Below are 12,828 nucleotides of genomic sequence, written 5' to 3' on the forward strand. Positions count from 1 at the left end.
CTCTGGAACAGGAAAGCGAGCACCGTAGCTTATGCTTGTCTCTATTTCTTGGTACCCATATCTGGTAAATTACTGCTTTTGTGTTTGGGGGACAATCTCTCAAAGTGCTGCTACCGCAAGCAGATTCCCGAAGGCTCTTATTTATTTATCTTTTCAGCTGCCTTTTCAGTCTGTGCTCAGTCAAAACTTTTCAGTCAAAACTCAGCATAGGAACATTGGAAGAGCCTGTTGGATCAGACCCAAGGGGGCTCATCTAGCCCAGCATCCTGATCTCACAGTGGCCAAACAGATGCCTGTGGGAAACCTGCAAGCAGGATCTGCGCACAGGAGCCCTCTCTCCCCTCTTGTGGTTTCCAGCAACTGGTGTACACAAGCACTGTCTCCGACCATAGAGAAAGAGCATAGCCATGCTGGCCAGTGAGTAGCCATCACAGGAGCCCTCTCCTGCTCCGTGAATTTGTCTAATCCTCTTTTAAAGCAGTCTAGCTTGGTGCCTGTCACTGCCTCCAGTGGCAGCGAATTCCATAGTTTAATGACTCGCTATGTGAAGAAGTACAAAATGCCATCCTGTAGTAAAACATTCAAAATCAAAACAAACGCCAGCACGTTATAATATAAAATCCATTTCAAAAGCAACAGCAGGAAAACAATAAAGCACACACACACAATTTTGGCTGGCATCCAACTGAAGTAGGCAGGCTTTTAAAGCTTTTTTAAAAAAATACTGCAACTGAAAGGGGCTCTGAGGATGACCCAGGGATGGCCTGAGCAGCTCAGTTCTGTACCAGTACCATGCAATACCCACTCTGAAATTGCAAGAAATAAACACTTTGGAACTCCCTGCCTATTGACATCAGACAGGCACCTCCTCCCTACTCTTTTCAGCACCTGCTAATGACGTATGTGCTTAGACAAGCCTGTCCATATGTTTAGAATGCTGGTGTGTTTTTAGTTTATTGCTGGGTTTAATTTTTTTTAATGCTTTTACTTTTTAAAAAACTAATAACTCTCTTGTTTTTTTCTTTTGGTAAACTGTTTTAAGGTTTTTTTTCTCCAATTAATTGATATATAAATTTCATGAAATAAAATGAATATAAATAAGTAAAATAGTGTAGTACAGTGGTACCTCGGGTTAAGTACTTAATTCGTTCTGGAGGTCCGTTCTTAACCTGAAACTGTTCTTAACCTGAAGTACCACTTTAGTTAATGGGGCCTCCTGCTGCCGCCACGCCCCCGGAGCATGATTTCTGTTCTCATCCTGAAGCAAAGTTCTTAACCCGAGGTAATATTTCTGGGTTAGCTGAGTCTGTAACCTGAAGCGCATGTAACCCGAGGTACCACTGTATGAGCCACAAGTTGGTTAAAAACATTGGTCTCTCATGTCCCCGCCACCCTCTTCTTGCTCATGGCTTACAAGAGTTCCCCTCTCACACACACATCTACACGAACACACTCACCTTCTGCTTGACTTTAGTGCAGTTGGGCAGAGTATCTTTGCAGCGGTTGTGAATGGTGACATTGCAGGCTGGAAGGGAAAAACAGAGGGGGCATGAGTGAGAAAGAGACAGTGTCGATCGGATGCTCAGATTCATCCACTAAATCAGAAAACCGAACATCTTATTTTTTAACAGGGCCTTTCAGCTGGGGGGACCAAGCAGACAGGGCTTCAACTGAGCCAAGCTCTCCACTAGGCCCCATCTTGCAGTGACATGATTGATTGAAAATGAACAAAGGTTTGAGTATGAACAGGCAGTTCAGGGCTGGCCCTACCATTAGGGAGAGTGAGGTCATTGCCTCAGGCAGCAGAAGCTGGCAGGCAGTGGCTATAGCTCCTTGGTTGTTCCCCTGTGTGTAACAGTGGTGACCTGCCACAAGATCACATGTGATTCTATAAGTACATAAAATAATATTGACAGCCCCTGCACTAGCCCTCTGCTCTCAGCTGAGTTTGAGGTTCAATGGTCAGCCCACTCAGCTTCTATACATATGAAATGGAGGGAAGGGGAGCCATCCTGTTCTCTGCCTTGGGCAGCAAAATGTCTTGGACCAACTTCAACCATCTCAGACTCTACAATTGACAGGTGAGGTCTTGGTGGCAGTAATGCTGCCTGGCTGGCATTGACCCACGGCCGGGTCTTCTCAGTGGCAGCTCCCTGTTTGTGGTGCACCTGTGCCAGCCAAATGGGCAGGATGCATCTGTGCAAGGTGCATCTGTCTCCCTTGTTGCTGACCTTCGGGAAGAACTGAAAAACATTCCTGTTTGCCCAAGCATTTGGTGGCAGGAAGATGCTGTTCCTGGGATCCCTGAAATCATTGGCTGGCAGAACATTTTTACTGTACTTTTAAAATGTATTTTGTTATGAATGTGTTTAGTGCGCCAGGGTGCCTTTGCGAGGAAGGGTAAGATATGATGATGATGATGATGATGATGATGATGATTTGTGGGGCAGTGTCTGTATTTTACCACAATGCGCCAGAACAAGTCAACACCTGAGTATTGCCAGAAACAAAAAAGAAAGCTTTCCACAGATCCTATGGGGGCATCATCATTGGAGGCGGACCATGAAACAACACTTTGCCCCTGATTGGAGCCAATCAGGGGTTCAAAAGGAAGTTTGGAAGCAACTTGTAAAGCACCACCAAAGTTTCTGGATCTGTAGGAAGGAGTGGCAGGTAGGGTGGCCATTTAAAAAAAAACAAAACCCAAACAGCTCTGCCTTCTGGATGATGCCCACCCCCCTCACACTGCAGCCTGCTGTTTCCTCCACCCCCAGAGAAGAGTGAAGGCTGACATCCTGCCCATTGGCTGGCACACAGGTGGCAGCTTGCCCCTGCTGGGCATGGCCTGTGTGCCAAGTTTTTGGCTGCAAGGAACTATCGGGGAGAACACGGTGATCACTCCCCCATGCTACAGCCTGTTCCTTCCACGATCCGCTCGGAAGGATGGCGTGAGTGAAATGGGGGGGGGGGAGGAGAAGGCTGCCTCTCTGACTGCTGGAATAAATGGATCAAGGACACACACACATACGAGAGTGGCCACCTCTTTCTTCTTCTTTGTCCGCAAGATTCGCAAAAGGAGGTGTGACCACAAGGCGACCATTCCAGTCCCACAGACTACATGGTGTTGCGTCACTGTGTCTCCACTCACCCCGTTTAATCTAGATTACTGCACTCCACAAGCAGAGAGCAACGTCACCATGGAAAAGGTGCCACAGAGCAAATCTCTCTAACTGACTGAAGCAAGCTGTGAGTGTTCACACGGAAAGTCCCTGGATAAAGATTTTCTCCGTGAAAAGAATGTTCAATGCATTCAAATGTGGACCCTTTTGGTTTCCTGAATAAGGAAGAGGAGAAATAAAAAGACTCAAATTGGACCTGGGGGGGGGGGCGGCACAGGGAGCTTCGTCTATGATTTGCCAGATAGCTTCAGATCCAAAGAACACCTCACCTGCTTTATCACAAATTCTGACTAAATGTTAGGAGGGACTTTCTGACAGCAAGAGCTGTTCAACAGCGGAACAGATGATTTTGGAAGGTTTTTAAGCAGAGGTTGGATGGCTGTCTGTCAAGGATGCTTTAGGTGTGATTCCTGCATCTAGATGACCAGTGGGATCCCTTCCAACTCTACAGTTCTATGATTCAATTATTCTAAATGATGCCCAGGCAAAGGGCTGGTTTAGCATGGACATAGGTGCAGGTCACTTGAACTCTTCTCTCCAGTGTGGAGCTCTCTCCCCAATGCTCCTCTCCAAACACTCAGTCCGCCATGAGCCAAAAGCTGAGCTGCCTCATGAAGGCCTTTGGTACAGTTTATGCTGAGGAGGAAAAGGTCAGGGAGCCCCAAGTCAGTGGGGCTATGGGGCAGTTAAATGGTTCTGTAACCAGCTTAAAGTTTGCAGTGTCAGGGCATGTCCTCACTACAAATTTAAACCAATTTCAAATCCAGCTTCAACCTTCACTGTTCCCAGCTAGGGAATTCTGGAAATGGTAGGGTGGCACTGAGGGAACACTAAGAGAAAAATCTTAGGTTGGACTTAGCCAGCCTGAAGAATGTGTGACCCCTCTTCTCAGTCTCCCCCAACCACCACCACCATCACCACCCTCCTGCAACCTCACTGGCATGCCTGGTAAAATGAAACCTGCATTTCATGTATCTTCCTTCCCCTCTGAGCAACAGACAAACAAAGTTGCAGAGAATACAGTCTCCTCTGTATTTCTGGCCTAAGAATTCTGTTGGCAATCCCTCGCTCCTCTATTCCCAGGACACTCTGTGGGGGAAGCCCATTCAGTTTCACATCACTGCCCAACTGGTTTACGCCTGTACTTAAGAGGGCAGGGAAGCAATTAAGATCAAGGAAGCAAATGGGCAGCTCATATTCTGAGCTACCCCTCCTGGGCCAGCAAATCAAGGCCCTCTTGTGAGCGACTGCCAGATGGGATAGAAAGTCAATCCCCGTTTTTCTTTTCATGCATTTCTCCTTCAGGATATAAGACGACGTTTAATCAGAGCCTGCCCCACCAGCAGCAGCAGCCCTCCATTTGCTCAATCTGCTTATGCTAGGAGAACCACAACAAGTTCACCAAGCTCAGTGACTCACGGAATATCCAAGAATGCATGAGTAGGAGGAAGTAATGCACACAGGAAGTGGATTTCTCTGGCAGGAACAGTCATTTCTCGGTTATGTCTGTACGTGGATGGGAAGGTGGGAGGCAGGGAGACTTTTTTAATGTGCGGCTTTTTGTTTTTTTAAAAAAAGAAAATGCCTACAGCCATCACTGCCTGTGTTCACACCTGGAAGACAAGCAGGTTTGGGATGCAGTCTTTTGGAATGAAAACCTGGGTCTGTTCAATGCCTGGATGGGTGACTGCCTGGGAACCACACAGATAGGTTCCAGGATGGAAGAAAAGCATAATACAGATGTAAAAATAAGAATTTACTCGTTTAAGGACCTACTTCATGCCTGCAGCTGGGAATATATAAACACAATATTGGAAAACAGCTACGAACTTAATTCTAGAGGCACGGCTCACTCTGGGACACTCACCTGATGGAATCAATTCTAAGCTATTTACAAACTTTGTGTTTGACTGTATTATTTGCATCGTGTATAGGCATGGAATGTTTCTTGGAGAGTGGTATATGAGAATTGTTTTGTTACAAGTATTTTCATCAACGGATAGCTCCCTCAGCGGCCCCTCAAAGTGCAAATGGCCTTGCCTTTGATGTGGGATCAGAAAGAGATTTCCAGACAACAGCAGTAAAATGAGTCAAGATACTCAGATCCTTGTAAGTACAGGATGGGGGAGTGAAAGTTCTCACACCTCCCTCCTCCTTGTGAGTCACTGAGCTGCTCAAAAGTTTTTAGCGAAAGACCGTAGGAGAAGCAGAAATTCCCCAGGCCAATCTAGTGTTACAAGCCACCCCAATCTCCAGGGGTCAGAGACTCTATAGGTTCCAGGCACTTAACCAGGTTCAGAAGCCTTGGAATGAAGGTCAGCGGATACTGGTGTTGTCTTTAGGGTATATGGTTTCATTTACATTTATATATGGTTTTGTATAAAACCTGAACATAAGATGGAGGGGCTCACAGAATTAACCCCACAACAGGCTCATGTTTCTCCATTAGTCGCAGCTTAGGATGTAGCACAGAGAAAGCATGTCTCCCTGTCTCCAGCTTCCAGCTTGCTGCCAGCTGAATCAAACACACAGCTCTGGCTACAGTTCTCCTACTTAGCGGCTGGGTGAGAGGAGGTGGAGGAAAGGCCTGCCCATTCATTCTATGGCGCTGAGCATTTCAGGAGGCTGGAATAGAGGACCTCAGGGTCTCTTCCAATGCTACAATTCTAGGATTGCTTATGCTAATCATGGTACTTAATCTGTCAAACACAACCAAACTTTTCATGTTGGTGACACACTTTTTAGACGTGCATCAAACTGAAGCTGGCACATGAACATGTCACAACACAAATTTTGGAAAGCTCTGGCCTAGACAAAGAGACTGATTTGGCAAGCTCAATCTTTTACATTCTACAACCCCCATACAGGATCCCTCAAACTCCTAACAATATTCTCTGCATGACAGGCAAAGAGAGGCTCAACAGGATGGGATGGGGACTATGGGAAATGCTCCCCTTGGTGGATTTCTGCCTGCTACAGTGCCTAGAACCACCCCAACATTTATAAAGATCCATCTTCTCCCACAAGAAAATAATATCCAAAATACAAAAGTTTAGAAGACAGAGGAGCTCGTTCAGACACAACAGCCTGGGACTGCCAGCAAGGAAGTGAAGTCATGTTCTTCCTGAGAAGGAAGAAAATATTGTTTTTCAAGATTGGCAAGTCTGCTTGTCTCACGCACTGTTCCAAGTGGCAAAAGGGAAGTGAGAAATTTCTTCCCGCTCCACAGGACCAAATGTCTGCAGCCTAATCTACCTTCCTGCAGTTGCTTCATTTCTGGAGAGAGATGCCCAATGCGGCAATTAAAAGAACAAGCCGTGAGCTGCAAGGGAACTCGGGTTCAGATCTTGCCTTAGCCACAAACTCACTGGATTGGTCTTTCAGACCTGGTACCCAGCTGCTGGTTGGGGCTGATGGGAGTCCAAAACATTGGGTGGAGGCACCCGGTTGAGAAAGGTGGATTCTGGCAGACACCCGCACTTTCATTCTAGAGAAGGCATTGAGATTGGTGCCAGATTTTTCAGGGTGGAGGTTTCCTAAGAAGGGAAGAGAGCTGCCCTACTCACACATACATACATACATACATACATACATACAAACAAACAAACATACATACATACATACAAACACACTTTGAACGCAGACACAGGGAACACAAAACATAGCAGATATGAAATGTGAAGGCTCACTTTTGCTAACCACACACCCCACACAAGCTGGGTAGCCATGTATATTCCCATATCTGCTTCATTCACAGGTGTAGGGACATCTACCTTTTAAAAAACCCGCTTGTTTTTTTAAACCAAAATGATCCAGGGGCTGGAGTGGCACCCCCATGAGGAAAGGCTGCAGTGTTTCAGATGTTTCTCAGTTTGGAGACAACGTGAGTAAGTGGCCTTTGGTTAGCCACACACATGCTCTCTCTGCCTCGTCTACCCCACAGGGTTGTTGTGAGGACAGAAACAAAGGAGGGAAGGACCATGTCTGCTGCCTTGAGCTCCTTAGAAGAAAGGAATATAAAGCCCTGCCTTAGTGACCCTGCTGGAGACTTGGCAGCCCTGTGTGCTCTGTTCATTATCCCCCCATGTTTGAGAGAGATCACAAGCACAGGCAAATCTTGGCCCAGGAAAAAGGCCAGCCTGAGATAACAGCAGAGCACAATTGGAGCGATACAGGCGGACAAGGAGGCCTGCAGTGCCATTTATTTGCTTCCACAAATACAAGTGCCCCCCCCCCCCAATCCTAGAGATCAAAGCAGGGGAAACCAGCAGAGTCCCAAATGTGGCTGCAGGCCAATTAGGAGATAACAGATTCAGGGAGGGAAAGGCGGGTGGGGGTGGGGTTAATTAAAAAAGACCATGATTTGCCTCTAGAAGATCCATCATCATCATTTATTATTATTATTATTATTACTACTACTACTACTACAAAAACAATTGCATTATTAATGGCCTTTGAAGCCCCCACCTCAAGGCAATGTGCTCGTAAGGTGATTAAAAACACAAAAGCAACAAACAAGCCCCAAACCCAAACAAAGCAGACACTCCTGGTGCATAGACTGTGTGGTGTAGTGCTTAGAGCATGTCTAAAAAGTGTGTCATCAACATGAAAAGTTTGATGACACACTTTTTAGACATGCATCATTTCATGACGCAGTAATTCAGTTTTACTAGCAAACCGGAGGTTAAACTAAATCCCTTCCAGCCCCAGGAGGAGTGCAGGGAGCGCACACTGCAGCCGACACACAGCTTGGAAAGCTCTGGCTTAGTGTGTCAGGATCTCTACTCGGCAATGGAGCTCACTGGGCTAGTGACTGTGCTGGCTGGGACTGATGGGAGTTGTAGTCTGAAGCACCAGGAGAGCGCCAGGTTAGCAACCACTGGTCTATTCAGTCCAGGTGACAGAGGCCTTTCCGTTCACCTGACACCTGATTATATATTGTGACACCCTTGGAAGCGTTTGACCCTAATCTTTAAATGGAGACACCCAGTTCTGCCCCTCTACCACTGAGCTTTGGCCTGTCCCCTAAGAACCAACCAGAACCAACTATTGGTTTCAATCCCCCGTTCCCTTGTTGGTGGTCCTAGGCGTCCCCCTGCTGCCCCATTTCTAATGCTACGAGGCAGTGCTGACTTTTAAAACGCCCCCGTTTGTTAACAGTTTTCAATATATTTCACGAGGAGCTTTGATGTTTCTGATCAATAATGCAAAAGGGCTTCCAGGAGATTCCCCCGCACCCGGAAAATTCCAAGCCCACCCCCAACCATTGGGGAGGAGGGCTGAGGAGAAAAACACCAAACGGCCGGCTTGTTCAGAGGACCATCTGCTGGGCCGGGAACAGTTGCCAAGTCCTGTAGCCCACGTGGAAGGGACAGTCTCAGCCGGAAGGAGGAGGGAAGGAGAGCTGAGCCCCTTTCGGGCCTCTCACACAGATGGGAGGAGGAGCCTTAAAAACTTCTGGCAGACCTGTACCAATAATTTAAAGTGCTCATCTAATGCAAAGGATCCTGGGAAATGTAGTTTGTAAAGTGTGTGGGTAATGGTTGGGAGACCCCCTATTCCCCCCACAGAGCTACAATTCCCAGAGTTCCCTGGGAAGTGGCACTGTAGCTCTGCGAGGGGGAAAAGGGGTCTCCTAGCAACTCTCGGCACCCTTAACAAGTTCCAGCTCCCAGAATTCTTTAGGGGAAGCCCTGAGCGGTAGGTATCACAGTGCTTTAAATGTATGGTACAGATTTGGCCCTTGATGGGTGAGGATGCTCTGTGGCTACTCGGGAGCAAGGGAAAGGAACTGTGCACCTGCATGCTGCTTCTCACCTCCCCACTATGCCATCTCCTGTCTGCAGAGATGAATGCAGGTGTTCTAACAGGTTGAGGGGCTGAATCCCAACTAAATGATGCCCTAAATATATATACGCTTTGAAAGATCAAGGATAGTTATCTTTTTGAAGTGATTCTCCACTTGGAAAGGTGCTTGGTCCAAATTGGGTTTAAAGATAAGGATCCTTACACAAAGGATGGGTTTGATGTTGCCTCTCAGCATCCAGCATAGAATCATAGAATTTTAGAGTCTGTAGGGTCCCCAATGGTCATTTAGTCCAATCCCCTGCAATGCAGGAATTACAACTAAGGAATCTCTGACAATGTCCATCCAACTGCTGTTGAAAAACCTCCAATGAAGGACGGTCCACCACCTTCCGAGGGAGTCTGTTCCAGCAGCACTTGGGAGCAGAGTGAGCCGGCACACAGCCTTCCCCACCATGACAAGATATACTGTGTTTTCATTTAAATGATAGTAATTGCCTCCATTCATGAAAGTTGGCACTTGTACCTGTTATGCAGATCTGTGTCCTCTGCTGCTCTCTTTTTTTGGGCAAGGCCTTATGCGCCCAACCTGTTGAATTATCATGTTCAGCAAGTAAGCTTTGGCCTCAGCCTGAACTCAGACTGCAGAAGAGCAACACCAAAATGTAGAATTGTGTATAAAACCAGGAGAACCAACTTGTGGGAGCGGGGTGCTGCACCAGACCAGGAGCACAGGAGTAGCTCAGAGGTAATCTCCTTTCCCAGAAGGAAGCGTCCGCAGTGGGCATGGGCAAGAGGGTAACTATAATGAGCACCTGGCCAGGCTGAGATCCAGCTGCCAAGTAGCTTGGCAAAGGGAAACCCAACTCTTGAGAACTTAAGCCAGAGGTAGTGAATTTATTTCAACTAGAGGGCCACTTTCTCTCACAGGGTCACATGCCATGTACTGTGATGGTGCTATATAACTATAGGTAAAAGGTAAAGGGACCCCTGACCATTAGGTCCAGTCGTGGCCGACTCTGGGGTTGCGGCGCTCCTCTCACTTTATTGGCCGAGGGAGCCAGCGTACAGCTTCCGGGTCATGTGGCCAACATGACTAAGCCGCTTCTGGCAAACCAGAGCAGCGCACGGAAACGCCGTTTACCTTCCCGCTGAAGCGGTACCTATTTATCTACTTGCACTTTGACGTGCTTTTGAACTGCTAGGTTGGCAGGAGCAGGGACCGAGCAACGGGAGATCACCCCGTCATGGGGATTCGAACTGCCAACCTTCTGATCAGCAAGTCCTAGGCTCTGTGGTTTAGCCCACAGCGCCACCCGCGTACCGCTCATATAACTATAAGTTTGATAATAATCGTAATAACACCAGTGGTAGATGGAGCCAGACACAAGAGTGGCTGAGGTTAGAAAGCCTGTGTAGCATAGTGCTTAGAGTATAGTATTTAGATAGTTGGACTAGGTCCCAGGAGAGACCAGGGTTCAAATCCCAAACTGGTCAGGAAGCTCACTAGGTGACCTCAAGATCAGTTACTGCCTCTTAGCCTAACCTAGCTCACATGCCTGTTGTGGGGGTTAAATGAGGAGATGTGGGGAGCCACGTATGCCGCCTTGAGCTCCTTGGAGAAAAAGGTGGGATAGAAATGCAATAAATAAAAAAAAGTAGGCATAGTGTCGGATGTGATTCTTTCCATGCAAAAATTACTAATAATTACTTAGTGATTACTCACACTCACAAACATCCACCCCTGCCTCTCCATCTAGGCCTGAAAGAGCCATGATCACCCTTCAGAGAGACACATTCCAGCCAGGCAAACACACTTAAGGAAGGCAGAAGAGAAAGCTGGTGAGGGGTGTGGCCAGGGAAGAGGGTGTGTGGCCTAGGGAGAATCCTGAGGGCCACATAGAGATGCCTCAAGGGCCACATTCCACCTCTGGACCTGAGGTTCCACCTCCCTGGTATAGATTCAAGCTGTTAGCCACCACCAATATATAAATAAAGCACACTGCCTGACAATGTTTATTTACTCAAGGAGAAGGCTGCTTTTGGCATGGCTGCCGGCAAACTCTCTAACAGCTCAAGTGTGACTGCTCAGATGCAGCTGAGGCCAAGTTTTCAGGCCAGGGGCTGGTGGGGTCAGGAGAAAACAAGCCGCAACATCAAAGGCCCTTCCAGGTCACCAAGGGAGAGTCAGACAACAAAGCCAGCCCCTGCAGCCTAACAGCAAAAGCCCCTCTGGGAAGCCCAGCCCCAACAGCTGTCCTCGCAGGCAGATGTTCCAGACTGAAGAGGTTGTGGCCCAGGACTGCAGCTGTTCTGGAAGGCCTCTCTCCAGGTGAAGGGGGCAGGAACAGGCCCAGAAACAGGTTAGGGGGTGAGGAAGAGTCATCTAATCCCACCAAGCCACAAGAAAAGGAGATGAGAAGGAAGGAAGGAATCAGCCTATTTCAGGGAGTTGGAGGTGGCTCAAAGCAGGCACGATTGCTCACAGTGAGCACACTCAGCCTTTTGTTCTTTCTAGTGAACAGGTTTGGTAGGGTTTTGGAGGGTTTCTGAAACCTGCGGAGCTCATTTCACCAATGACAACCAAGGGGCAGAAGCAGTGAGGCTGGAGCATAGTTTCTGAGAGGGTATATTTGACTGAGGCTTCTATGGTGTAGAAAGTTCCGCCTCACTGTTGCCCCTGGTCAAAGAGGTCTAGCAGTTTTTTACCTGAAAAACCTGCACACCCTGTTTAACCAAAGACAAAAGGTGGGATGATTGCCAATTATGGTGGGTGCTGTCTCATTCAAACCACCATCAGCTCTCAGAACACACACACCACTACTGTCTGAATCCAGCCTAAGATATGTAGACCACAGCCAACAATGCCTCTGGTTCCAGTCTCCAGTAAGACTATGCTGCACATTTCTACAAAAAGGTTGGCAATCCCTGTGCTCAGATCATCAGCAGAGAGCCTTCTCTGACTGCCCACTCAATCTCAGGAACAGCTACGAGGGTGAGGGGCTTCTCAGTGGTACCCCGTATCCCCAGGTTTAGAATACTTTCTCTAGAGAAGTCAGAGGGCTATGGCATGGGGCGGTAACATAACAAATAAATAAATTTGGCTTAGCAAAAGGGGCTTTGTGCCACCAATACCACTTGAGCATCCATGACCGGGGCTGGATCTCACAGCACCTAGAAGCTGTGACCCAAACCCTTAAATGGGAGGGCAACTCCATCCAGAGCAGGCCAAATGCCATCTCCTCCATCAAGGCCAGACGGAGTGCTTAATCCTCATGCAGCCCCATTACTGAGTCTGGCCATGGACTGAGAACATTCACTTGCACATTTGGGGCAGATGACAAGCAGCAAGAGAACTACCAGTAAGCCTCATCAGCACACATAGAACAACCCTTCAGGGCTCCAACTACCTGAAAGAGCTTATCGTACACCCGCATTTCATGAAAATTAGTTGCTGGGCTGGGGGAAAATCACATTTTTCCAGCATTTAAACAGTAACTGTTTGAGCATTGGAGAAATGGCCAAATGGTTATAAAGACAAACATCTTTCCTGGCTGGCTGGGAAAGTGGAGTCTGATTTGGATGTGGTGCCAAGCATGAATTTTCTCACGCGGTCTTCGTGTTTAAACTGGGTCTTCAGCCACTAGGACAGCAAGGCTGGCAAGCATGTCTAGGCAACAGGTGCCCTGGCATGCTGGCAATGCACATGGCACACAAAGGGAGCCAAATGAAATCCTCCTCCGTCCCTATCTGCCCTTCCCCAAGGGAAATTTAAAGAAGGGCATTCTGAAGCTACTATCCAGCAGCCTATGTGCTTATTTCAGTTCCTAATGACCCATAACTT

At 47.7% G+C, this 12,828-nt stretch overlaps 1 protein-coding gene across 13 annotated transcripts in view; it reads right to left on the reverse strand.

Annotated features, from left to right (window-relative positions):
- The window catches only part of ARHGEF2 (Rho/Rac guanine nucleotide exchange factor 2), a 113,583-nt gene that overhangs the window by 18,987 nt on the left and 81,768 nt on the right, over positions 1–12,828 (reverse strand). For all 13 annotated transcript variants that reach the window (XM_083478090.1, XM_083478088.1, XM_083478091.1 and 10 more), the window contains one exon: positions 1,458–1,525. In XM_083478090.1, the coding sequence (XP_083334216.1) occupies positions 1,458–1,525 (68 nt within the window). The remainder of the gene's footprint in view (positions 1–1,457; positions 1,526–12,828) is intronic.

The sequence above is a fragment of the Podarcis liolepis genome, assembly GCF_965112155.1.
Source record: "Podarcis liolepis genome assembly, chromosome: 15".
Lineage (NCBI taxonomy): Eukaryota > Metazoa > Chordata > Lepidosauria > Squamata > Lacertidae > Podarcis > Podarcis liolepis.